This window comes from Aulonocara sp. 'chitande type north' Nkhata Bay, linkage group LG7 (assembly GCF_057382095.1).
Source record: "Aulonocara sp. 'chitande type north' Nkhata Bay isolate Kocher_YH1m ecotype deep benthic linkage group LG7, A_spYH_male_GT1.1, whole genome shotgun sequence".
NCBI classification, from domain to species: Eukaryota; Metazoa; Chordata; class Actinopteri; order Cichliformes; family Cichlidae; genus Aulonocara; species Aulonocara sp. 'chitande type north' Nkhata Bay.
This window is the reverse complement of record NC_141350.1, coordinates 4,716,046-4,742,310: the sequence shown is the minus strand read 5'-3', so window position 1 is coordinate 4,742,310 and position 26,265 is coordinate 4,716,046. Positions and strand designations below refer to the sequence as shown.

The following is a 26,265-nucleotide window of genomic DNA, read 5'->3' as shown; positions in this document are numbered from 1 at the left end:
CTATTTTTTAGCCTATTTAAAATAATAATAATAATAATGCTTTAGGAGCCATTAATAAGGTGGCCCAGAGAGGTCAAATCCCCTGCAACTTAAGAAAACACATCAAATAGAAAAATACAGCAAAAGCAAACAAAACACAGTGGACGTTGAATAAAACACAACAGAAATAGATCTTAAAAATGAAATGAAAGTTGAATAAGAAAAACAAAAACCCACAACAGAAGTTTTTTGAGGTGATAACAACGTGACTGAACAGTTGCGGGGGTGACAGAAACCAAAACGTGAAGGATTGCACGCTTAAAAGAAGCGGGGACTCATGTTGTGAGAGGGAAGGGTAATGTATGTTTTAATCATATGATACATATAATACGCTAGATATATATTTTCCTATTAGCTTATTTTTCCTATTAGTTTCCTTTATCCCTACTGCGACCTGTCTCTTCAATTACAAATAACTGTGCAATTGAGGCTTTTTATTATTGTTTTGTTTACTCTTCTTGTTGCCTTGCTGCTAACCTAATTTCCCTTTGAGGGGCAATAAAGTATTTGAATTGAACTGAACTGAATTGAATTGAAGCTGTTCCTTCACTTTTTTGTTCTTCCCAAAAACTTGTTTGTTTGGGGTTTTTTTACCAGGGAAATGATGTCAGGGTTTCAACTCGGTTTGCTGGGCTGTTGCTCTCTGTATGATTCAAAACAAATGATCTACTGACAGGAGAGTGTCCTCACTGACTTTATTCATTGTTTAATATCACATCACTGCCACAATAAATTTTTCAGGTCATCTGACAATTAAAAAATTAGATAGCTACAATATTATTGTGTTATACTAGCGCCTTGATTTTTTTTACATTGGATTTAGCATTAAAGCTAGAAGAGGACTTTCTATCAAAAGGGTCTTTGATGATTTCAGTCATAAGTGAAAATTATGTTTGAAAGAAACGATATTTTATCGGATTGCGGTGTGTGATATCCATAGTCATTTCTAGTTAGGAAGAAAATGGAAAGATAAAGGCATAAACTGAAAAAATGTCTAAAAACAGTCTTCTCGTGGTAGACAACAGGCGAAAATAGCAACACATTTGATTTATGTACAGATTCTACAGCACAGCATGTGTCAGGTGGATATTAAGCCACCTTGGAGCTGTTTTACAAAGGTTATTAAGCAATATCATTCAGATAGAGTTAACTTAGCCAGCTAACAGCCTTAACCAAATTTTCCTCGTGATGAATAAAGTATAATCAATCAATCAATCAATCAATCAATCAATCAATCAATCAATCAATCAATCAATCATCTTCTCAGTACAGCCAGGATCCATATCCATTTTTACATACAATGTTGCTTCTCTCTGCAATGGCAAAGGCCTTGCTTTTTTCTTTATTACTATCACTGTAACAATCACTCCAGCTACCACCAGCAGCAGCACCACTACTGCCACCACAACATACGGCATATGCGGTGGTGGAGAACTGCTGGGTAAATTCAAAGTGATCTCCTGTTTGAAAATGCATTCCAGAGACTCTGTCCACTTTTTGTCCGTTTCATCTTCTTCAGTACCTTTGTCATCATATTCCGTATCATAATCCGTATAATTCCCTGTGAAATCCAGGGTTTTAACAACAGCACACAAGTACTTCCCTCCATCTGACACCTTCAGGTCGTTGATGGTCAGCAAAGTCCCATCCTCAGATAGAGTCACTCTGCCTCGTAGATCTTTAGGGATGGGAACAGTTTTGTCCTGTGAGTCGTGGATGATCTCATAGTGCCCTGTAAGTCCATAGCGGTGCCACTGCACTATAGCTGAAACATCTTGGCCACAATCACACATCAGGGAGACATTTTCACTTTCATCAGCAACTTTTTCTTGGAGTTTGTTTTTGGGGCAAAGAAACAATGTATAATGCATCTCACGTGAGGGGGAGATGCATGAATAGTCTCCAATGTAGTCTGCAGAGATGGCAGGTATAACCAGTGAGAAGTCATCAGCTGATATGTACATTGGACTGCCCCTCGTGTTACCATCAATTCTTCCCAGTGGAGTTTCCCACGCCTGGTCACCCTCATCAATAGAACAATTTAGAAGCACTCTGTCCCCCAGTGAGACAAAAACGTCCTTGCTTTCACTCTCATCTGGTGGGTGCATGGTTTGGAAACTAAGACAGTTGATACCTTTCATCACAACACACTTAAAGTGTGTGGTTTTCTGTAACATGTTGTTGAACACGAGCAATGCACCGTTGTCTCTTACATCTACCACACCTGCAAGCTCCTTCACCAGAGGCTTCAGGGAAACACTGCTATCCAGGAAGAGTGTGGGCTCATAAGACGGATACATTTCATGGTACCAGCGTACAGATGTTCCCGCAGAGCCAATAGCATTGTTATTGCACAAGATCTCAGTCCCTTTACCGTCTTTATTTACAATTATGTCTTCAGATTCAATCTGCTCCTTACACACAGTGAGCTGCTGTGTCTTCTGGCTGATTATCATCTGGTTCTTCCAACATTCCCTCCTATAAATCCCAGAGTCCAAGAGAGTGAGGTTATTGATTTGAAACCCGAGCAGGCTGGGATCGTCACTGATGTGGGTACGACCCTGTAGGTCTGCAGGTGGTGTGTTGGGCATGTTCTTGTTTGAAGAGTTGCCAAGCAGTTGGTCTCCCTCTGAAGCAGATCTATAAACAACAATATAATCCATTGCGAAACAGTATCCCAACTCCATAACTTCACCCTCTGCTCTGACAGCAGGTTCTGGGTTGTCACTGTAGACCTCATGAAGGAGGAGGAGAAGGAAAAGCAGGAGCTCTGCAAACCTGATGCAGGTCATGTTGTGTCTCAGTGACTCTGGAAAGTGTGATTACTGAATGTCGTTTGCGACTTTGGTTCTGCTTAAAGCAGAACAGGAAGTAGCGGGGTTGGTGTGTGTGTGTGTGTGTGTGTGTGTGTGTGTGTGTGTATGAGTGGGAGCGAGGTGTGCACGTTTTTATGATGATAGTGCTTAATAAAAAAAAGACATTCATCTCTGAAAGCATAATTGTCTAAGAAAATACACACAAAACATAGACTTGATACATATCCAGTGACGGGGCATTCAAAGGAAAGAAAGATTTACAAAATCAAACTGGAGAAGCCGACACCATTTACAGCTGACAGAAAATACAACACAGTCTCTGCACTTCACTATTTCTTCCCATCTCTTTCTGAGAAGATGTAACTAATACATTTAATTACTGTCATGGTTGTCACTCATTTTGAGTTTATTATGTTGTAATGTTTTAGCTCTCTATAATTCAGTGTTGTGTTTTAGTTCCCCTTTTTTATAGTTTATTTGGATTTCCTGTTTTCTTGTTGCGGTCTCATTCCCTGCTTCCAGTTCGAGTCTCTCATGTCCTCCGTGTTGCGTCGTTGTGTTTCCCTGTTTACATGTTCCCCTCCTTGTGTGTTATTTCTTGTCTCCCCTGTCTGTAGTGGACTTTCATGCATGTTCTCCCCAGCCAGTAATGGCCCCCTCCCGCATCCCTCTCTCTTTCTCTCTCTCTTTGTCTCGTCAAAAGTAAACTGACTATCACATATTAGTCCCCCCCGCCCCGTCAGCCGTCATGTCTCTCTTTTTCTCTTGATCTCCCCTCTCTGTAACCCCCCCTCTCTCCAGTCCATCCGTTTCCTTGAGCGTTCCTTGTTCCCAGCTCCTGTGTCAACTTGTGTGTTTTAGTCTACATCTTAGTGTTTCCTGTTTTACTTTGACAGTCTCACGTCCTATGTGCAGTGTGCTTTACTTTGCTTCCTCTGTGTCATTATGTCTATTCGTCCCAGGGGTGTTCCCATGTGTTTCCACTTCCCTCATCACCCCTCTGTGTATTTATTGGCTGTGTCAAAATTCGGGGGTATGCTTTGAAGGACTCACCCAACCTACCCGGTCAGTTTCCCTCTTTTCTTTGTCAGGTCAAGTTTCCCGTATCCAGGTTTTTTTGTTCTGCATTCTGTGTTTAGAGTTTAGTTTAGCTTTTCCCAGTTCAGTTATAGTTTAGCTCTTTCCTGTCTTTTCATTTCTCTGTTCTGTTCAGCCTTAATAAAATGTCTCGCTTTTGGTTTCAATTAAGTTCGTTTTCACGCCTGGTTGTTTGTCTGTGTTTGGGTACACTCCACACACCGACCAGACGGCTGTGACAATTACAGCTTAGATATAGATGGTAAAAGGTGATTGATGCACTGGGAATCACTGGATTACCAATGAAGTGTCGTTTGCATGATGTACGTCGGTCATTGGTTTCACTGCCTGCAGATTAAATGTTTTGGTCCATTCTCATTTCTTTCTTTAATATCTTAACCAGAAGAAGTTGTTTCCAGTAAAAGAAGAAAAATATCCCCACCAGGCCCACTGCACGCTGTGTTCAGCACCAAACAACAAACCAAACAGCATTTAGCTGCTAAAGAGACTGATATTTCCTACAGATTTTGTGAAGAACAGAAAGGAGCAGAGAGGACAATGGATGTTTGACTCATGGTTATCAGGTAGCCAGAAACGTCACATGAGTAAACTTGTGATATATATATTATGTTTGTTTTAAATACACCACTCTTGCTTAAAAAACAAAAAAGAAAAAAAAAACCAAACAACTGATGTCCTGCAGAATGTGACAATTACAAGCTACGCTTAAGCTATTAGAAGTGGCTTATAGTCAAAGTAGCCATTGATTTTATTTGAATTTCTCCCCTTCCCAATTATGTCCCTCCATCTAAATTATTACCACATTACACCTTCCTCTGTCTCTTGCTCACGCTGTTGTACGTACCTCTTTCTCTTTTCTGGTACTTCTCTGCGACTGCTGCTAGCAACAGCAGCATCCTGTGATTCGGAGGGACTACTCCATAACCTGATGTACACCTCCCAACAAATGTAACTAAGCGTCAGATCGATGCAGCCCACTTCAGTACAGCTGATTTCTCTCATGCATTTCCAAGTATTGTTATGCTGCAGTTTTTAATTTATCAGTGAGAGAACAACAATCATCACCTCAGTGTAAAAAAAATTATATCGTCAGTATATGAATTCACAAATGTCAATAGATTCCTGGAAGGAGAGTGCTGAAACTACTGAAATGGACTTGAGGTAATGTACAAAGAAGAAAAAAACCCTAATTGACAAATATGCCTGCCTTGCCTTTTCCTCATCTTTTTTTCTATTGGCTAGCACCGCACATAAAACACAGAGACACAACCACACACGTAACCACACACAAGCATAAATGAGGGCAAAAACGTTGGCCTCTTAACTATGTTTCTACAACGGCTTCCTGAAATAGTTTAAATCAGGCATTAAGGTCTGACTCAGACTTGGTAGAACCTACAATGTAGTAGCCAACATTGCTAAAAGTGACAGTGAGGTGATGGCTGCAAGTCAAACAAGTGAAGTTCCTCACTGCAACAAATGAGATGAGAAACGAGACAGAATTTAGAAGTGCAGAAATGTGAATTGTTTAAGAACACTGGAGGGTTGTACTATAAAGTCCTTGGTGTGTTGTTTCATTATTTATTAGTAGTATATCATTATTAATATATTTATTATGAATGATTTCAGACTATAGTGCTAATGTAACCATGTAATCAACAAATTAGCTGCCTTTAATTCTTTCATCGCAATGATCTGATCGATGTTCTTACATTACATTAAGTTAAAAAAATGTCTAAAAACAGTCTTCTCATGGTAGACAACAGGTGAAAATAGCAACACATTTGATTTATCTACAGATTCTACAGCACAGCATGTGTCAGGTGGATGTTAAGTCACAATGGAGCTATTTTACAAAGGCTATTAAGCACTAGACAGAGTTAACTTCTCAGTACAGCCAGGATCTATATCCATTTTTACATTTGATGTCACTTTTCTCTGCAATGGCAAAGGCTTTGCTTTTTTCTTTATTACTATCACTGTAACAATGACTCCAACTACCACCAGCAGCACCACCAGTCCTGCCCCCACAGAATATGCAGTAGCATTACTGGCACTGTTGACTAATATGATCAGACTAATCTCCTGCTTAAAAATGCATATTGGTGGATTGATCCACAGGTGTTTATTGCTGGTTTCATTTTCTCCGGTACCTTTTCCATCATTATCTATATGATCATCCGTAGAAGTCATCTCACTGTATTTTAAAACAGCACATATGTACTTCCCTCCATCCTTCACCTTCAGGTCGTTGATGGTCAGCAAAGTTCCATCCTCAGATAGAGTCACTCTGCCTCGTAGATCTTTAGGGATGGGAACAGTTTTGTCCTGCGAGTTGTGGATGATCTCATAGTGCCCTGAAAGTCCATAGCGGTGCCACTGCACTCTTTCTGGATCATCTTGGTTAATATTGCACACGAGCGAGACATTTTCACCTTGACCAACAACTTGATAAACAACAGATTCGCTGGGGCAAAGAAACAATGCATAATGCATCTCACGTGAGGGGGAGATGCATGAATAGTCTCCAGTGTAGTCTGCAGAGATGGCAGGTATAACCAGTGAGAAGTCATCAGCTGATATGTACATTGGACTGCCCCTCGTGTTACCATCAATTCTTCCCAGTGGAGTTTCCCACGCCTGGTCACCCTCATCAATAGAACAATTTAGAAGCACTCTGTCCCCCAGTGAGACAAAAACGTCCTTGCTTTCACTCTCATCTGGTGGGTGCATGGTTTGGAAACTAAGACAGTTGATATCTTTCATCACAACACACTTAAAGTGTGTGGTTTTCTGTAACATGTTGTTGAACACGAGCAATGCACCGTTGTCTCTTACATCTACCACACCTGCAAGCTCCTTCACCAGAGGCTTCAGGGAAACACTGCTATCCAGGAAGAGTGTGGGCTCATAAGACGGATACATTTCATGGTACCAGCGTACAGATGTTCCCGCAGAGCCAATAGCATTGTTATTGCACAAGATCTCAGTCCCTTTACCGTCTTTACTTACAATTATGTCTTCAGATTCAATCTGCTCCTTACACACAGTGAGCTGCTGTGTCTTCTGGCTGATTATCGTCTGGTTCTTCCAACATTCTCTCCTATAAATCCCAGAGTCCAAGAGAGTGAGGTTACTGATTTGAAACCCGAGCAGGCTGGGATCGTCACTGATGTGGGTACGACCCTGTAGGGCTGCAGGTGGTGTGTTGGGCATGTTCTTGTTTGAAGAGTTGCCAAGCAGTTGGTCTCCCTCTGAAGCAGATCTATAAACAACAATATAATCCATTGCGAAACAATTACCCAGCTGGATAACTTCGCGCTCTGCCTTGAAAATGGGTTCTGACTCCTCACTGTAGACATTGCTGAAGAGGAGGAAAAGCAGGAGCTCTATAAACCTGAAGCAGGTCATGTTGTGTCTGAGTGAATGGAAATTGCGATCACTGAAAGGCTTCTTCATTGTGGTTTGCCACTTTTGTTCTGCTTACAGCAGCTGCAGAACAGGTAGTAGGGGGGTGGTGTGTGTGTGTGTGTGTGTGTGTGTGTGTGTGTGTGTGTGTGTGTGTGTGTGTGTGTGTGTGTGTGTGTGTGCGCGCTTTTATGATGATAGTCCTTAATAAAAACAATAGTATTCGTCTCTGAATGCATAATTGTTTCAGAAATTGTACACAAAATATAGACTTGATACATATCCAGTGACTGGGCACTCAAAGATTTACAAAATCAAACTGGAGAAGCTGACATCATTTTAAAGGTGACAGAAAATGCAGCGCGGTCTCTGCACTTAACTATTTCTTAGAACAACCGCTGTACACTTCCTGGAACACAACCCAACACTGATGCTCCATTTTCCACAACTGCTATGTCAGCAGTGCTGCTGGCTGTTATGAGAGTCACTTTTACAAAATATCTCGGAGTGGTGTGATATTCACAGGTAAAGCAAAGGCATCCAGTTATCAAATAACACTTAATAAAAGGCTAGTGAAAGGCATTAATGCTGACTGTATAGTTTTGAGCACATAGCAAAAGACTATGACTGCTTTAGTCCAATAATAACTAAAGAAACTTAAGCTTGTAACTCTTCAAGACCTCCATAAGGAAATAATTTTTTTTAAATCTACTTGCGATGTTATATTTTGAGTTGAGCTTTTTAACCAGTTACCTAAAGCCCTGCTTTCCCACCAAATAACCGCATTGATAATTTCCATCCATTGCTTGTTTTCATTTAGAGTGCAACTAGTCAATGCAAATAGCAAGTGCAACTAACAAGAACTCCAGTGATAATGACTGTAGTTATCTGTTTACATTTGGGTCTCTTATCACCAACTGCTAGTATCCCTTCTCCCATACCCTGGCTATACTCGAAAATGTAATTTTACTTCAAATGGTGAAACAAGTTAGTAGTTTCCCCCATTATCTGGAATTCTTTTTTGCATATAATGCAAAGCCCTGTGGTTTCTTGAAGGCTGTTGAAGTAGGTCCCATTTTAAGTACTCTGTCATCAATGGATGCTGACACACAGCTTTTGTGATTGTTTTGTTGCATGCATTAGGGCACATGTGTCAAAGTCAAGGCCCGCGGGCCACATCCGGCCCGGCGTACATTTATATCTGGCCCGCGAGATCATTTTATATAGATGTACTATTATTGTTATGCATGGCCCGGCGATATGATGCGCTAATAATATACAAACTACAGATCCCATAATGCAGCGCTGCAGCCTCCTTGCTGAACGCTAGGCTAACTGGGAACGTTCCCGTGTCAATCAAGTCAAACTTCTGTTTATGAAAGTTTATTTTTTTTAAGTTTATTTATTCTGGAATAATATTCCTGTCTGTTTTTATTCATATTTATGTTTAAAAAAACATTGTTTTAGTGTGTTCAATAAATGTTTATCTTGTTTGGCCCGTGACCTAAAGTGTGCTTTGAGTTTTGGCCCCCTGTGCAATTGAGTTTGCCACCCCTGCATTAGGGGATGTAAATGGTGTTGGTGGTGTTGCTATCACATTGACGTCACAATATTACATTTTTATATCGTTTCAAATTTGTAGCGGGATTATTGCAGATTATATGATATTGCACAGCCCTAGGTCAGGGACACTAATTGCCTAAGCAGCTTCAGCCATGGTGGGCTGCCACAAGCCAAAATCATCCTCAGTCATAACGTTGGAGATCAGGTTATAAATGAACAACAGCAAAGTTCTGCCTGCTACTGCTGGAGGGTCCTTCGTTTTAAAAGGATTTTCCTTCCACATGTTACAGCTACTCATAGAATTCTGTCTGATTGTTGGAGTTTGGTTTTTAATATTGGAAGGTATTTACCTGATAATATAACATGAGTTGAGGCAGCTGTTGTTGTGATTTGGTGCTATATAAATAAAAGTGAATTGAACTACATTGAATTAAACAAAGCACCAACAACACGAGCCTGCAGTACCCGTTCTAACACTGCACTTGACACATTACCTTAAACATGAACAACTGTACGACTTTATGCATTATAAATTATCCACAAAGTTGCTACAGTATCTTTTCACGAGTCACACTGAAACGTTTCATCATGCTATTATTAGGAAATAGTTACGAGAGCTGTGATGGGATTTTTTTACTAATGGTTTTTGATTGTTTTATGCTTTGCATGTTTGTTTGTTTTTTCACTTTTTATTTGCATGCTTTTATTTGGGGAATTACTTGGGATTTCAGTTCACATTGAAGTCTCCCAAGTTAAAGGCAATACGACACACCTGCTCTGTTAAACTTTCTTAATAACAGAGACAGGCCAACAGCAGGAGAGAGCCACAGCAGACCAGGCCAGGGGGATAAAAGAGTGATGGAGCAAGCTACAGCAGACAGAGGACAGATATCTGGACAGATATTTCGAAATCTGGCAGAGGGGGGGGGGCATAGTGGTCTTGGTTTTTCAAGAGAGAGAGACTGTAGTGAGAGCAGGAGGCAGACAGACAGCATCTTAGCCCTTGTGGTATTGTGACAGTAAAGTAAGTGAGGATCACCCGTGGGCAAAGGATCTCTCTTTGACCCTTCATAGTACTAAAGAAGGATTAGTGTTTACTCAGCACTGACTGAGTGACTCAGCACTGCATGCTTACCTTCACTCACAGGTCAGCATGCAGTGCACACAGTGTGGACAGAAGACAAACGGGTACATGAGGGATGAGGGATGACAGGGGACTTTTTTTATTGGACTTGTAGCTCTCTTTTAGGGCTTTGGAGGCACTTTACTGCAAAATCTTTTAGTTTTGTCGGGGTTTTCTGTATATATACTGTTTTAGAACTCTTTTTATGTTACTTAGTCTTTTAAACTCTTTAGTTGTTCCTGGCCCAGCCTGGTTTTACAATGTTATTTTATTGTAAATTAATTATTTTTTTGAACTCCTTGAGATTTCAGAGATTATGAGATTATTTTTAGGTGTGATCCACCTAGTCAAAATGGTCTGCTTCTCCTTTCTCTTTTATAAGACCTACTTCCCTCAACCAGGGTCAACGACACCAAGGACAAAGACCAGCAACACCTTGTTCAGATGTGTGTACAAGCGGGTGTAGGGGAACTTTGAACCAGTATGATGGTGGGGATGTGATCGCAACGAGCTCCAATGAGAAGGGAAAATGTACTACAGCAGAAAATCTCATTTTCTAACATCTTTCCAAAAGCTAGCCTTACCACTGCCAACAACTGGAAAGATCAAATGGATGAAGCAAACAAAATCATGCCACGTTCCTAGGTACTAGGTGTAAGTACCACTAAGCCTGTAAGCTTGGAAGCTTGCAAGCCTGTGAGGCTGAGCTGGTGAGGTTTTACAGGGCGCAAAGTACAAGGCATCACTGGACAAGATAAAAAGAGATCTGTTAGATCCACTACTGAAGCCACAGAGAAAGCCACCAGGTAGGTTTGGATTAAGAAGACAGATTAAGCGCCTTTAGGCAGCTGTTGTTGTGATTTGATGTGAAATAAATAAAACTGAATTGAATCCATTGATACCTGCTGCTGGGACATAAGCTGGGGTCTGATTAGCTCCAGAAGATGGCCTGGAAAAAGTCTGATGCTGAAAGACTGCATTACTCCAGGTTACATCACTCATCATGCATCTTTGTGTATCTGTGAGATAAACCCTTCTTCCTCCATGCAAGCTTGATTGCACATTTGTAAATGCATGCAGTTCATGTTTTGTTTACCATCATCATGATATTGAGTGAGTGGACTAATCTGAACTAAATCTGCATTAGAAAACTTGTATTAGGTTATGTTTCTGGTATATTGCACTGTCACTTTTATTTATTTATTTATTTTTGTCACTGTGAGAGGACACAAATTATTCATCCGTTGCTTTATCAGTTTAATAATGCAGCAACTGAGGAATTTGTACAAGACACAAAAGCTGTCTCCTGTTATATCAAGCTAAGCGACATTGACAGTACATTTACAATATGAATGTGAATAGAAGACGGCATCCTTATCAGTGTTACTAGAAGCCTTGAAATATTGCAGTTTGATTATAAAGTAACTGTCTGTGTCTTGTGTGAACTATTTTTTTGGTAGCTGTAAAAGATTTTAAATCTGTCAATAATAAACTGCTCGGCTTATTTACTTCGCCAGCCTTCTGCCCAGTTGTGTAATATGGCACCAGACTAATTAATAATAATACTGACTTTGACCTGCCATAAAACAACAGGTCACAGCTCATCGTATTACTCCACTTTCTCATTCTATGAATGCTGAGCTCTTTATAGCTGATTAATAGTACAACTATGAAAATCAATACTTCTCTCTGATGTTGGGTCCTTGGATAAATACTTGCTTAACATTAGCAGCATACTGTAATATGAAGCGGATTTTCTGTTTTGCAACACTGTAAAGGTAATATAAACAAGGACAGATCTTATCTTCGTGCATGCTATGTAAAATCTGCATGTTCTTCTTGTAACAAAGTAGTCATTCTCTTGGATATCTTTCTTTCATTTTCAGAGGTTGTTACTGCCAGAAATTGCAGTATGTTGAGGAGAGAGGGCAAGAGGGAAACCACACATCTCCACAGGAAATAGGTTAGTTGTTGGTCTAATAAGAGGACTTGGTCAAGATGGATTCATTGGATAAGTTGGATAGGTCAGTAAAACATACTGACTTGAGTCCCATTAGGCGATCTGGCAGAGATGCAAGTCTATGATTAAGAGCTAGTCTATTTGTAAGCGATAGAATCACATCAAATATGTTGCAATATATTTATGTTTTAGGTCTTGCCAAGTCACGCACCAGTTACATCAGTTGAGTTATGGAGCTTCTTATTTCAACTTGCTGATTTGCAGTTACACAACAAGGTTGTTGTCTGTTACATTCTGCTATAAAGCCATGCTATGAAAGGTGTCTCTAAAGAGAGGTACACAGTTTGTTGGCTTTGCAACTAATGGTACAGCTACACTCCTGTGTAAAAAGCCCTAACATGACTGCCGTTCAATGCATTCATCACAAATTAGACCCTACAGTCGATGCTGTAAAACATGCTCGAGAAGCCATTTTTACATATTTGCTGATGAAACTCAGAAAGTCCACATAATAATGAATAAATGGGCTTGCAGGTGTGGGTAAAAGAGGGCCACATGCCCCAGATCACCCCTCCACAGGAAGCAGAAAAAATAAATCATCAAAACAGACGATACAAGTACACCCTTAGTGCTTACATAGGAATTAAGTACCAGCCAGGTGCTGCTAATCAAATGCATTTGATTAACCGAAATATCAGCAATTGTGGCCACCTCCATAAAAGCAGAGGTTCTGGCAGTTTGCTGGTGTGAAGCATTCAGGTGTGTTTTAATGCAATGCCAAAGAGGAAAAACATCAGAAATGATATTACAGAAGCAAATGTGCTGCCCATCAATCTGGGAAGGGTTAGAAGGCCATTTCCAATTCATCATTCTACAGTGAGAAAAATTATTCACCAGTGCAAAACATTCAAGACAGCTGCCAGTCTTCCCAAAAGTGGACATCCCAGCAAATTCACCCCAAGGTCAGAAATAATATGCAGTGAAATTGCAAAAAAAACCCCAAGAGCTACATCTCAGACAGAACAGGCCTCAGTTAGAAATATTGAATGTTACATTTTATGAAGGTAAAGTTAGACAAACACAAGAAATGTGTCTGTTTGGAATGCTTACTAAGAAAAAGCCTCTCCCAAAAGAAGATGGGAGCACAGCTTGGATTTACATAGTTGGATCTCGACAAACCATAAAACTTTGGAATTAGAAGAATTATGAATTATGTACTATGGACAAAATGCATCATACTACAGCTGATGAAAACCAATCACAGGATATAAGCAAAAACACCTCATACCAAATGTGAAGCGCTGTGGTGAAGGAGTAGGTTTGTTTTGCAGCCACAGGACCTGAGCACATGCAGTCATGAAGCTGACCATGACCTCTTTTGTTTACCTGCATTGAAGATTCAAATGTGAAGCCACCTGACAGGGAAATTATGTTATACAACAGGAAAATGATCTCAAGCACAGATGCTGCAATGAGACCTTGAGTGCATAAACAAAGACCTCCAAACCTCAATGAACGAAAGCAATGTTAGAACAAAAAGTGGACCAAAATTGCTTTAAAATCATGTGAGAGACCAATAAAGTCATATATAAAAGCAATAAGAAACCACCATGAGCTATGGGGGAGTTCACACACTTATCTAGAGTGTAATTTATTAGCAAAAAACAAATATTAAAAGCAAACAAACAACTGATCGAGTAGTTTTTTTCTATTTAAATGTGAATTTTTAATTTAAAAGCTCCTTAAATTTACATGGAATCTCTTGACACTTTAAGACATTATGTATTTTATATATTTTTTTTTTCTTCAGTGAATATTAACTTCAACCTTGCTTTACATGCAGCAGTAATAGTGTTAATTATAACAATGTTTGAAATAAGTATGATGACAGTTCTTGTGATTTCGAGAGTCTGCCTCTGTGTGTGTAACTGTGCTACTGCTATAGATAATGAATGTGCATATGTTGATTCCTGCAGTGACTACTGTTCCTCTGCCAATAAAAGCGATCACAGGCTGCTACGCACGGACTGGAACCAATAAGTGTTTTAATGTTAGTTTTACTTGACTTGTTTATGAGGCTCATTTTTAAATCAGTGATCATGTACAGAAACAATCATCTCAAAGATGGACAGATTAGAACAGGATCTGAAAAGGATCTTTTTTTTTCTTTTTTTTAACAAAAGCACTGACCTCTTTTCCTTTGAGACGTATCATCTGTTTACTATTATATAAACTATAATGAAACCAGATACTCACTCAGCAGCAGCAGCAGCAGCAGTTCTTGTGCTACTATATGGAACAGCTTGCAGAGCTGGTGATCAAGCATCGTGATTAAGCACCAACTGCGAGGAAACTCTCCGTGCATTCAGTCCAATTCAGCCCGGCACTGATTACACTCATCAGGGCCCCGTATGCTGCAGGGTTTTGAAAGAGCACCAACTGCTGTTTGAAATACAGATTTTTGTCAAAATTATTTAATTATCAGACATATGGGCTGCAATAAAAAGAGTGCTGCTTTAAAAAACAGAGAAGTTGGGAAAATTGGTACATCAAATAAAATAACACACTTCTACATCGACCTCTCTGCATTCTGTCTGTAAAATTATTTTTCTATTTAAGTGTCAGTTGAGTTTACAGGTAGCTGGCTTGCTTGCAGTACCATTCAGGGCCTGTGGGTGTCGCTGTGGAACACCACACAACACAAAGTGTAGACGAAGGAATCGGTTTCATAACAAAACGTCACATCCTCTGACCGCTAACAAAGGTAATTCATTTTTGTTTTGCAAAGGTTTCCCCAGTGTTTCTAAAATGTATACATCTTTTGTCAGCAAGAATGAATAAATATTATAATAAATGAGCTGTCAGCTGTATATTGAGACTATCTCGCATAGTTGTTAGCTCAGCTGGCACGCTCTGTACCCGGCATGACTCTTCAAATGAAAATGCTCGGGTCAGTGCAAGAAGGGTTGTATTTTGACATGGTCAAATAAATGCCGTCAGTCATACAAGCAGCCCCTGTGAAGATGTAACGAACATGTTTATTTACAGTGCTGAAATAAAAAGCTTTGAGTAATAACAGGCTGCTTTCAAAGATGCTATCTACAAATAGTCGTCAACAGTGTCAGGTAATCGAGTTGGCTCTTGCTTTCCCCCTATGAAACATATGGCAGCAGCTGTACAGAGAGGCCATTAAGTTCCGATAAAAAGCCTCTGTTATGCATGCAAAGATAGGATGAGTGACATTAACCAAAGGAGCATGAAGCAGTGGAGTCAGAGCTGGAAGATGATGGTACAAAATGAGATGAAAGATTTAAAGTGTGTCAGTTTAGAAATAATAAAGGTAGATGAATCAATACAGGTTGTGCTTTAGAAATATCCCCCAGCTCTGCGTGTCTGGACCTTGGTTTTATTCGCTTAGAATTTCTGGAGTTAGAAAAAACATTAATGTTGTTCTGTTGTCATGATGGGCAAAACCTCACAGAGCAAGGGTGACCACAAGCGTTAAATAAATGTAAGGATTGGTCTGTGTGCTCTGGTTACTTATGTAGTTTCTTTTCCTCCTTGTGTTTAGGGGATTGGTGTTAGGAATTTGCATCAATGCTGCGTTCGATCGCGACATTCCTGTGCCTCCGGTGCCAACCTGTCACAGCTCTACCTTTAAACCTCAGATCACGTGCGACACATAGTGTAGCAGAGAACCAGCAGACTGTAGAAGCTCTTTATGATCTATCTGTGGACATCCAGAAGGTCCGGAAACTTAAAGGATGGGTGCTGCTTCAGAGTCCAGCCTATACAAAAGAAGTAGCTGAACTCCTAAAGAACATGGGGGCCTCGGGCCCCATCATTGCTCATATTTTAACAAGTCATCCTGAGGCTGTCCTCTGTAATCCTGAGCAGATTTACACTCAGAAAGAGCTGTGGATGTCTGTGTGTCCAAACCAGAGGGAGCTGGTTGGTGTCATTGAGAAATTCCCAGCCTCATTTTTCACCTCCTCCAGTCACCATGACAACCAGCGAAACAACATCTCCTACTTCCAGAGTTTAAACCTGAACAAACGAGTCATCACCAAACTCATGGCCAGCGCTCCTCAAAGCTTCAGCCGGCCAGTAGAGCAGAACGAGCTGATGGTCCACACTCTCCAACACGCCTACCAGGAACTTGGAGGGGAGGAAGCTAACATGAAAATCTGGCTTCAGAAGTTGCTGAGTCAGAACCCGTTTGTTCTTCTCAAGCCTCCAGAGGTGCTGAGGGAGAACTTCCTTTTTCTGAGAGACAAGGGCTTCAGCACACCCCAGCTGCTCCACCTGCTGTCCAGGCTGAAGGGCTTTGTGGCTGAGCTGAACCCAGACAGTATGCGTCACACTCTGCTGTACTCTCAAGACACCATTGGGTGCTCTGAGACAGAGCTGCGGGGCATCATCCTCAGGTGCCCAGCTCTTCTGTACTACCCTGAATCTACTCTGGCTGAACGTTTTGAGGGTCTTCTCAGTGCTGGGATCAGCATGTGTCAAATCACAGCGACTCCAACTGTCCTAGAACTAACTACGCAAATAGTAAATTATCGCATCCAGCAACTGAAGGCTCGAGGTTATGACATAAGGACAGGTAGTCTGGAGGTGCTAAATGGCACTAAGAAGGACTTTGAGATGAGCTTTGGAAAACTACAGCTCCGTAGGGAGAGACCACTTTTTAATCCTGTCGCCCCTTTAAAGGCGGATGATTGACACGGGTTGTATGGACGAACACTAACTGGATCCATGTCGTTCTTATGGGTATTTGTACTTTGTAAAAGATTAACGTGTCTTAATTACAAATGTGCTTTCACTTCCACTTACATTATAATCATATGTTTGAATTTATTGCTTTAGTTAAATTGGATTAACTACAATGATGCCATTTAATCTGTACAGTGAATTTTGCCTGTGAAGATGCCTTAAATTTGAATCTGAATACTCTGGAAAACAATCTATTAAAGACTTGCTTCATAATTTATTTATTTTTTACTTGTATGTTTAAAACTGGGTTTTAAAAACAGCTGAAGGTACAATGGAGAGACTGTTTCATAGCCTTTCTCTTGCCAAACTCTCCAACCTCGTGGGATGTAATGTAATTAAAATCCAGTTAACAAGCTATGGTGTGAAGTGTTGTGAATGTTTTTTTTTGTCAATCTATTTAGGCTGTGTGAATTTTTCCCAATTGTAAAAAAAAAAAAAAGAAGAAGTAAAATTTTCACTTGTAGTTCAGACCAAAGAGAAGTGTGATTGCACCCCAACATTCAGTTTTTACAAGTCTGAGGTGTTACAAAGAAAAAGCAGTGCCCTTTCATGTAGGTGTAAATTCACACTGGAAGAGATGAGAGCGGCTATGTGCTGATTTATCAGACTGATATCAGAAAGTGAGACAAATGCAATGGCATCTTAATGTGTCAGTTTTTAGTGAAGATGCAGTCCCTTGTCAAAAAAAACTCCTTACAATAACGTCACATAAAACTCTGCATGACATGACAGCTCGGTGACAGACGTGCTGATTGGTCTATCAGATGTATCATGGAGAACAAACAAGGCCTTTCTAACCATTTTATTTACTGTCTGTGCAAGTGTCTCATTTTCACACAATGTTCTTGGCTGCACAACTGTTACCCTCAGGGATGAAATCTAACTGCGCCTCCGATTTTTATTGTTACTCTACAGATGGAGACACTTTATTAGAAGCTATTTCACTTCTAAAATGTCACTTCATTATCATTTCAAATGAATTCAAATGCACCCACGCAAGATAAAAAAAAAAAAAAAAAAAGGAACAAAAGTGATGTGCCTTTGATTTCGGACTGGACCTTTGCAACCTTTCTGGCATTCAAAAAAAATCAGTAGACTTTCATTTCATTTAGACTAAATCGATTTTCCATAAGGTTTGACTTTATTAATTAAAGGTTTTCATGTCTCTGTGTGTCACGTGGTTCTAAAAAGGCTTTTGGATAAGTGCCCATGTTAGCATAAGCCACAAAATCAATATACAATCATACTAGGCATTGTCTAAACCAAGAGAGGGGACCATAAAATGTCTCATTTTGAATGTGTCTTAATGTTTCAAAGCCAGCAAAAGCCCTTGAAACATGCTTAAGAGTGCCTTTTAATGGAAGCGAGCATCACAGCTAATGAAGTCATGACTTTATGCCTCAAGGTCCCCTCACTCTTATAATGTAGACGATGGGGGTCACAACAAAGAGACTGAGGACTTGTGTGTCTAGAGGGGCGGGGGTGTACGTTAACAACCTCCCATCTGCTGCTGTCTGAATCACTCACCATGGTCCCGTAGACATGGCCGTAGCCATTGGGCAGATGATTCAAAAAGTGAGTGCATCTGGTAAAGAATTTGAGCTCAGCAGATGGATGTTTGACTAGTTTATTTTCCAGCCATTCACAACACAGAAGCCCTGAGGGGCTGCAGCGTTACCTCAAGTAAACTGCAGCTGACGAACTAAAGGTTTCTAACTCTGCACAGCGCTGACATTTGCTTTAATTCATCATGTTGCAAGGTTACAGTGTTCGTCTTTAGCCGATGCTTAGTAATGAATACGAGGGAGTTAATCGGGACATATCAAGGCGAGGCAGATGAGACGAGGTCTCAGGTGTATAAGTGGAAGTCATCTCGATTTCTTACCCGGTGTCTTATTGTCCTCAGTGGACACCCTCATCCTCCTGTGCTGAACGCTTGAATTACACGGGCAGGCCAGAGAGGTTAATAAGTAGGAGTATAAATTGTCCTTTTTCATTTCAAACACACCAGTGGTTGAAACTCCCCGTGCTTAACATTCTGCTTTTATGGGTCATATCTCACAGGAAACAGATGACATCTGCAATTAGAAGATATGATTTCCAGCTGATGCAGGAGCTCAGACAACCACTGCTGCAGTAAATAGTCCTCATTTGAAGTCAGTGTGAGTTAAGCCCTGGCATTTTCATTTAGAAGTCTATTCTTCAAAAGCAGCGAAAGGAGGTGGAAAATGAGCTTTTTGCCACTTAAATATTCCACTAGGAATATTTAAGTGGCAAAAAAAATCAAAATGTCTTATGTTAACCAGAAAAGAGAACCAAACATTAGAATATTTAAAAAGTAATGTTTGGGTTTTATTCATACTAATGTCACTTGAGGATTTTCAGCTTTAAAAATGTGTTTGACTCCATGCTGTGAGTTGTTCTGGTGTATTTACATTTATATCATGAACTGGAGATGCTGCGTGCTCTCATCTCAGTTTCTCTTTCCCCACCTACACTAGAAAGTTTGTTTTCTGTCACCCTGATGACACCACACAAATATACTTTACATTCTGCAGGAGGGAAATAAATGTCACATTGATGGATGTTCAATAGCAAGAAGTAAATAACTTTCTATATTGAACGTTCCATCCGAGATTCAAAACTTTGAAGCAGAGAATCATCTGTCACTTGGTGAAATCTCACCTGTTGAGGGCTGTGGTCTGTTAGACAGCACCATCGTTTATTCACACATGACTGAATCTATCACTTGATCAACCACTTGAAGCAACAGTTGCCGGTGCCTAAACCTGAGACAAGTTAAAATATGCATGCCTTTAAATAGCAGTCTTTTTTTTTTTACTGAGTTTTTACTGTTTCTTCAAATAACTCTTGGGCAGTATCAAAAATCAAATTTTTGAAAGCAGGAGTAGGTTCGAGTCCTATGCTTCTACTGTTCTTACTAGGGCAGCTTATGAAAGAAGATTTCAACCAATCATGTCATCAAGCCCTGTCTTTTTAGTAACATATGTTGTATATACAAAAACGTGTGCACACGTGCTTTGAAAATGAGTTCAGAGGAGAATTGCCAGACTGCTTTGAGCTAGTAGGAAGGCAACAGTAGCTTAAATAACTACTCATTACAATCAAGGTGTACAGAACAGCATCTCTGACCACACAACAGACCTTGAAGATGGGCTACAGCAGCAGAAGACCACACCAGCTCCCACTCCTGTCAGCTAAGAGCAGCAAACTCAGCTCACCAAAATCAGACAATAGAAGATTGGAAAAATATTGCCTGGTCTGAGTCTCGATTTCTGCTGCAACATTCAGATGGTACAGTCAGAATTTGGTGTAAATAACATGAAAACATGACCCATCCTGCCTGGATCAACAGAACCCCTTTCATTTAAATGCCACAGCCTACCTGAGTATTGTTGCTGGCCATATCCAACCCCAGTGTATACCCATATTCTCATGGCTGCTTTCCAGATATTGTGCTGTGTTACAAAGCTCAAATCATCTCAAGCTGATTTCTTGAACATGACGAGGTCAGTGTACCCAAATGGCCTTCAAAGTCACCAGATCTTTTTCCAATAGAGCACCTTTGGAATGTGGTTGAGCAGGAGTTTTGTTTCATGGATGTGCAGCCGACAAATCTGCAGCAACTGAAAAATGTTTTTAATGTTATAAAAACAGAAAAGAGCCGCCCTGACTGTTAAGTAGTTTTCTTATCATTTATTGTTTCTGACATGTGTAGTGAAAACTGCACACAGATCTTGTCAAAGTTTGTTACTGTGCGTAAGATGGACTCCAGGACCAGTGCTTTGTGCAAAAGGAAAACGTGAAAAGATTTTCTTCTAGAGGGATTCAACAATGAATGATCTGTCTTTTCATTTTAAAAGAGAAAAGACTTGGAAGGATGAAGACTGAATGAATGCTTGGTGACCTTTTTCTTGACCCTTTGTGACTTCCATGCAGGGGATGAGACAATCCAAAGCGTGGGTTGGTCATGCTCTTATTCAGGAATGGGCATTTTGGGCTGCAGACTGTGACATTAATACCAGTGTTAATAGCATTTCTCTTGCAACAGTAAACTAGACATGTGCCAAAAGCCTCCTGTTCTAGTTAAAAATATTTCCTTGGATAAAGACCCCTTTGTATTCCTCATTCTTTTGGGCTTTTTAGCAACAAATGTTCCTCTTGTAATTGGATTAGTGAATAACTGTGCCACTGTGTATCCTGTCCCCGTATGCTCATTTCATTGGCTCTGATTAGATATCTACTCAGGTGGTGGTTGGTTTGAGATAAAGACTGCATGAAGTCATCATAACAGAGGTCTAAGCAAAGTAGTGATGGATGCTAGACAGGAAGATAAAAACTCCCAGAAAACTCTCACTTAGGTTTGTAGTGAAACACTGATCCATGAAGTCTTTTTCATAGACAGTCATACACCCACAGACAGTCCATGGAGCTTTTTAGTGCTAAAATATATACATAGTTTACTCATAATTGAGGTGTTTTCTTGTTCTGATTAAGTTAGATTTATTTACTGAGCAAAAAAATGCACTGGCTAGAAACAAGAGGTAAAATATTGATAATTAGTTAACAGCAGCGTGCTCATAAGCTTTTGGTCTCTTGCCTCATTGATATATCTCCATCTACTGGCTAAAGGGATCACATACAGCCAGATAAGAGTAAAGTATTTTATTAATACTGAGAAAAACAAACAAACAAACAGTGTCAATTACTTCTCCATTAAAAATTCACCGTGTACTTATGGTTCCGTCTTTAAAAACATCCCAAGAAAAGCCGGTATCAACAAATACGAGTCTCACTATTTTGAACTACCATGGATTTAAGCAGTAACATTTTAAATAAGACATATTATAATGTGAAAGCACACAGGTGGAGTTATTAAATCATCACTTTCTAAACAGGCACCTGTCAAGCTGACTGAAAGGGTAATAGATCTACTGTGATACTTGGAGTACTGGCATTGATGCTGGCTGCTGACTGACTCAAGCACATTTTCTGTGCTTCATTAAAATGACTGAGTGGGAGGACGAGATAGGAACACTGCCAAACGACAGGACAACAGGAGAAAGTGACATGCCAGATCTGATTATAGTAGCTTAAAAAAGAGCAGAAACTAAAAAAAGTAAAATAGTTGAGCAGCAAGCACTGCAGCACTGTTGGAGTGTCTGTACTTAAAGTGGCTATGGACTGCAAAGACAAAGAAGTCACATTTATACTGTTTGAATTATTCATCGACTACATTACTAAAAGTCTTTTTTAAGACATTGGCATTTCTTTAATTAAAAAAGGTATTCTACACAGTGTCGGCAGTGTCTCTCTTGAATACTTGGTATTTGAACTTAATGCCGTTCTCCTCTTGAATTTCACTTGGCACACCGGGAAATCTTATTTGAAAACACGAGAGAGAAAAAAGGTTAATTAGAACAAAAACAACTGATCATAATTTAATAAAACAATCAAAATGCAAAAGGCAGATAGGCAGAGTAGAATTATCCTCACATTCATTAAATCGGATATTAAAAGGTTGATTATAAAACTCCACGATAATCTCCCCTAAGTAAACATTTGCCAGTTTACTATTTCAATTCAGTTTTATTACAGTAACAAAGCTGTTCAAACCCTTGGTAAGCAACCTGTTAAAACCAAATGTCTCAGGCTGACAGATGGTGCTGATGTTGACTTTGTAACAAAAAGCAAAAATCACTTCCTCACTGGCGTCACAGGCTGGCTGGGTGCACATAAAAAAAAAAGCAAACTATTTCATAAGAATTACAGTGCCAGCAAATTCACAAAGAGACACTGAGCCTTTGGGATCAGTATGCCCTGCACTTCAGATGAGGTGAAAACTTACCCTTCCTGTAGTTGAAATAGATTTTTGTCAAATTCTGGGAAGAAAACATCACAGTCATAGTCAGCCATGACGTCTGTCAGGTAAAGCAGGTCACACCAAGGGTGGTTTAATGCATCCTGGTTAAAAGGAAAAGGAAGAGAAATGCTATTCACATTGAGGATACTAAAATACAGTTTTCCCCAAAGTAGATTTTAGGATGTTGTTGGTGGATCTTATTCCCTATCATATGTATGATAGCCCTGAGAAAGATACTCTAAATGTATGCAAATATCCTCTGACAACCAGAGAACACAGCTAATTGCTATAGCCACTGCAACTCTGTTAAACCACTAGAAACAAATGTGTGAAAAGCTGATCAATATATCACCCACTCAATATAATTTAACTTTAATGAGGTGCTGAAGCTTACAAAACAAGAATGCTGTGTGTTAACATGTCACTTTGGAAATAAGGCACTTTGTTATGCAATGGGAGAAAATCACCATCCACTTAGAGCTGAGTATGTGAATAATGTTCCTTGGTGCTAAAACACACCAAGGAGCCACATTTAAAGCCTCTTACTTTAAATGTGGGAAACTCTAAGCATACATTTGAATTTTTCACCTGTAACTCAGGATGTAGAGTCAGTAGTTAGTTTCCCGGCTCCTCCAGTCTGCAGACTGACATAACCTTAGGTAAGATACAGAAGCCTGAATTGCCCCCAATGCAAACGTGTGTGTGAATGTTAGGTAAAGTGCTTGGATATAGAAAAAAGCCCTGTGTGTGTGTGTGTGTGTGTGTGTGTGTGTGTGTGTGTGTGTGTGTGTGTGTGTGTGTGTGTGTGTGTGTGTGTGTGTGTGATACTGGGTGAATGAGGCCTCTAGAAAAAAAACACTTTGAGTACGTACTTAGACAAGAAAAGTGCCATATACATACCAGTCCATTTACAATTTATTCAAATATCACAGTAAGTTAGGACAGTTCAGACACGATCCATGTTAAAAACTAGCTGGAAGGTGGATGAATTGAGGGCTTACACCAAAGTAAATATTCTTTTTGACTCCAAATCATGCAAGTCTATTATAGTAGAGTCCAAGAATAAAAATATGGAGTCGTACATAAGCTCCAGTCTATGGTTTCTAAGTTATGGCTTCACTTCTTTACACGTGAACATGTGAATAACAGGTCCTACACTTTAAATACACTGCAGTCTAGGTGGATATTGCCATACTGGTTTACCTTGTAAAGCTGCACTCCACCAACAATCCAGATGGTCTCTATTAAGTCAGCGAGGGGGGGCTCTGCAGCCAGGCGGATGGCACTGTCAAAGTCTCGACACAGGAAGTGTGCGTGATCGGGAACCGTGCTGAAATCAAGACCGCAAAAAGAAAAGATGATGAAGAGAAAACGGGGAAAAATAAAACTGATTTCTGGATGATCTGAATTTGTGTGTCTGTGTAACACTCACTCCAGGGTTTTACTCAACACCACATGCAAAATATTGGGAAGTGGAAACAAAGATTCAGGGTGGGAGTTCCAGCAGAGTCTACCCCAAACCATAAAATTCATCCTTCCTGTGTTTTACAGAATAAAACATAATTAATATCTTGGCCTTTGTAGTTTCTGTTTCTTTTTAAATTATTGAACATAATATAGGACTGGGTATCAAAAGGTTCTAATGAATTAAGCCGTCCTCACAGAATTTACACAACTACAGTAAAACATTGACAAATCCCTCAGTCCTAATGCCAAACTGAACTGAAATGTGTCCTTATTACTTGCTTTTTTATGAACTCTTCCATGATTTATTAATAATAATTATTATTTTTTGAGAGGGTGGCTGTAGGTCAGCATGTAGAGAGCTACATAGGAACCAGTCCATTTACCATTTTTTAAATGAATATTATATTTTTTTTTAAATGTGCTCATTACGTTTTGGTCCCTAAAGGCAGATGTGGTTTTGGAAGCAGTGTTTCAAAATTGTGAATGACACCCGGACCTCTATGACAAATGTATGATGGGATGTGAAGAATACCTGGTCTCGACACCGTTTTGACAGTGTTCATAAAGTACTGGAATTCAGTCCTGTGAAAGTCACATTTCCAGTGTTAAGTCAGGCAGAAAACAGTTGCATTTCACAGTAAGCTCATTATTCTGAGAAAGCTGACTGCTGCTCACAGGGTACATCTTTTATTATCCTCAAACTCTGACTTCTAGCACTGCTGCCCGCACTGTTACAACTTAATGACACTGATATTTACAGCACATACTGATTGTTACCTTTGTAACTTGCTGTTTGAACCATTATAGATAAGCAAAAGGTAAAACTCTCATCAACTGTCGCCCATGCATAGACTACTTATTCTATTTGATTTTTTAAAATTAATTTATTAAAAGCGTCACCACAGTGGTTTAACTCTTACGGTAAATCCCAGGGCAGTTTTCCATCTTTCCCGATCCCCATGTCGTTGCAGGCTGCTGCAATGAGGCGAACGGGTTTCTTTTGCAATTTTTCCCAGCTCGTTTCCATCTCCAGCAGCACTCAAGCCAAACAAATCAGAAGGGATCAAGCTCTGCATCGAGAAATGCGCCTGTGTGGGAACAATTTATTGGGGTTTGGATTCTATCGCCGCCCACCGAGTCCAAGCTCCTTATTGGACACGGTCAGTGCATCCACAAGAGGTTTGTTCGCGTTTTTCGCAGCAACGTGACTCACGAGGTGCCCTCTTCGCTAATGCACAATAATCCCCTAAAATATTCAGACCCTTGTGTTACTCTAGTGAAAACAAAGTGAACGGTTTAGTTCAAAATCTCAACACAGCTGCTGCAGACACGAAAGCTGGTAAGTAAACAAAGATGAACTTTGATTAAATTGCAAAGTAACAAAGTGTGCTGCAGGGTTCAGACAGGAAAGTCAAAAAGACAAAACAACAACAACAACAACAACAAAAAAAACAGTCTCCAACAAAACATAATCCAACAGAAGAACAATGTGAGGCCAGAAAGACCCCAAAGCACGTTTGGATAAATGCGTAAAGGTGGATAAACGCTGAAGGAGAAGACGACTTGGAGCGAAGAACGATAGAAAGCAGAACCAATCAAATGTTCACTAATGAAACTGATCAGGAGCACACAGACAGGAAACCAAACCAACAGATATGATTGGTTAACTAACTAAAAGGGGGGTTATTCCCGCTTTGAGTTACAGGGATTCTTAATCAATTTAGAGATGTAGACTACAAAACATATTTTGCAGTCTTGAGCCACCTTTTCTTTTTCTTTTGCTTCCAAGGAGTTATGTTTTCTTCTATCTTTAAAAGTGAGCAATGGTTCTCCAGCTGTTCTAAATGTCTTTCAGTTTTTCTTTGGTTCTTTGGACAATATAGGTGGTTTTTCTGTACAGTCCTTGGACCTGACTATTTTCAAAGAAATTTCGGGTTTTTTTGTCCACTTAGCACTGACATCTCAACCATCAAGCTTAAAAAAAAAGGTATCCAACTCCAGGGATAAACTAGGGTTGTGTGTTGATTCCCAAATGGCTACAAGCTGAAAACATGGCGTGGTGTGCAGCACATCCAAGAAGCCCAGAAACCCATTCCTGAAGTCTCCTTGGCTAAGCTTTCTTATTCAAGTT

General features: G+C 39.9%; 4 protein-coding genes across 4 annotated transcripts; 1 reads left to right on the top strand and 3 right to left on the bottom strand.

Moving 5' to 3' along the window:
- Positions 1 to 1,286: 1,286 nt before the first annotated feature.
- On the bottom strand, positions 1,287 to 2,840 carry LOC147324354 (uncharacterized). The gene has a single exon (XM_086302715.1). It carries the CDS (start codon positions 2,829 to 2,831, stop codon positions 1,287 to 1,289), a length of 1,545 nt encoding a protein of 514 aa, XP_086158841.1. The 5' UTR covers positions 2,832 to 2,840.
- A 2,765-nt stretch (positions 2,841 to 5,605) lies between these two features.
- Positions 5,606 to 7,412, bottom strand: LOC147324353 (uncharacterized). The gene has a single exon (XM_086302333.1). It carries the CDS (start codon positions 7,410 to 7,412, stop codon positions 5,817 to 5,819), a length of 1,596 nt encoding a protein of 531 aa, XP_086158459.1. The 3' UTR covers positions 5,606 to 5,816.
- Positions 7,413 to 14,667: 7,255 nt separating this feature from the next.
- mterf2 (mitochondrial transcription termination factor 2) lies at positions 14,668 to 17,138 on the top strand. The gene is made up of 2 exons (XM_086302332.1): positions 14,668 to 14,771; positions 15,579 to 17,138. The coding sequence occupies exon 2, from the start codon at positions 15,605 to 15,607 to the stop codon at positions 16,730 to 16,732; it is 1,128 nt and encodes a 375-aa protein (XP_086158458.1). The 5' UTR covers positions 14,668 to 14,771; positions 15,579 to 15,604; the 3' UTR covers positions 16,733 to 17,138.
- Positions 17,139 to 21,454: 4,316 nt separating this feature from the next.
- On the bottom strand, positions 21,455 to 25,238 carry LOC147324351 (dihydrofolate reductase). Its single transcript, XM_086298097.1, has 6 exons — positions 25,055 to 25,238; positions 24,667 to 24,716; positions 24,100 to 24,205; positions 23,871 to 23,997; positions 22,653 to 22,768; positions 21,455 to 22,185 (listed from the first exon to the last, which is right to left on the bottom strand). The coding sequence occupies exons 1-6, from the start codon at positions 25,159 to 25,161 to the stop codon at positions 22,095 to 22,097; spliced, it is 597 nt and encodes a 198-aa protein (XP_086154223.1). The 5' UTR covers positions 25,162 to 25,238; the 3' UTR covers positions 21,455 to 22,094.
- Positions 25,239 to 26,265: the final 1,027 nt, after the last annotated feature.

Excerpts from the sequence above, each read along its gene's own strand:
- LOC147324354 (XM_086302715.1), bottom strand. The coding sequence starts at position 2,831 with ATGACCTGCATCAGGTTTGCAGAGCTCCTGCTTTTCCTTCTCCTCCTC.
- LOC147324351 (XM_086298097.1), bottom strand. The coding sequence starts at position 25,161 with ATGGAAACGAGCTGGGAAAAATTGCAAAAGAAACCCGTTCGCCTCATT. Across the intron at positions 24,206-24,666 it reads CAAAACGGTGTCGAGACCAG|GAAGGATGAATTTTATGGTT; the intron begins GTATTCTTCACA and ends TGTAAAACACAG. Across the intron at positions 23,998-24,099 it reads GTGTTGAGTAAAACCCTGGA|CACGGTTCCCGATCACGCAC; the intron begins GTGAGTGTTACA and ends TCTTGATTTCAG.
- LOC147324353 (XM_086302333.1), bottom strand. The coding sequence starts at position 7,412 with ATGAAGAAGCCTTTCAGTGATCGCAATTTCCATTCACTCAGACACAAC.
- mterf2 (XM_086302332.1), top strand. The coding sequence starts at position 15,605 with ATGCTGCGTTCGATCGCGACATTCCTGTGCCTCCGGTGCCAACCTGTC.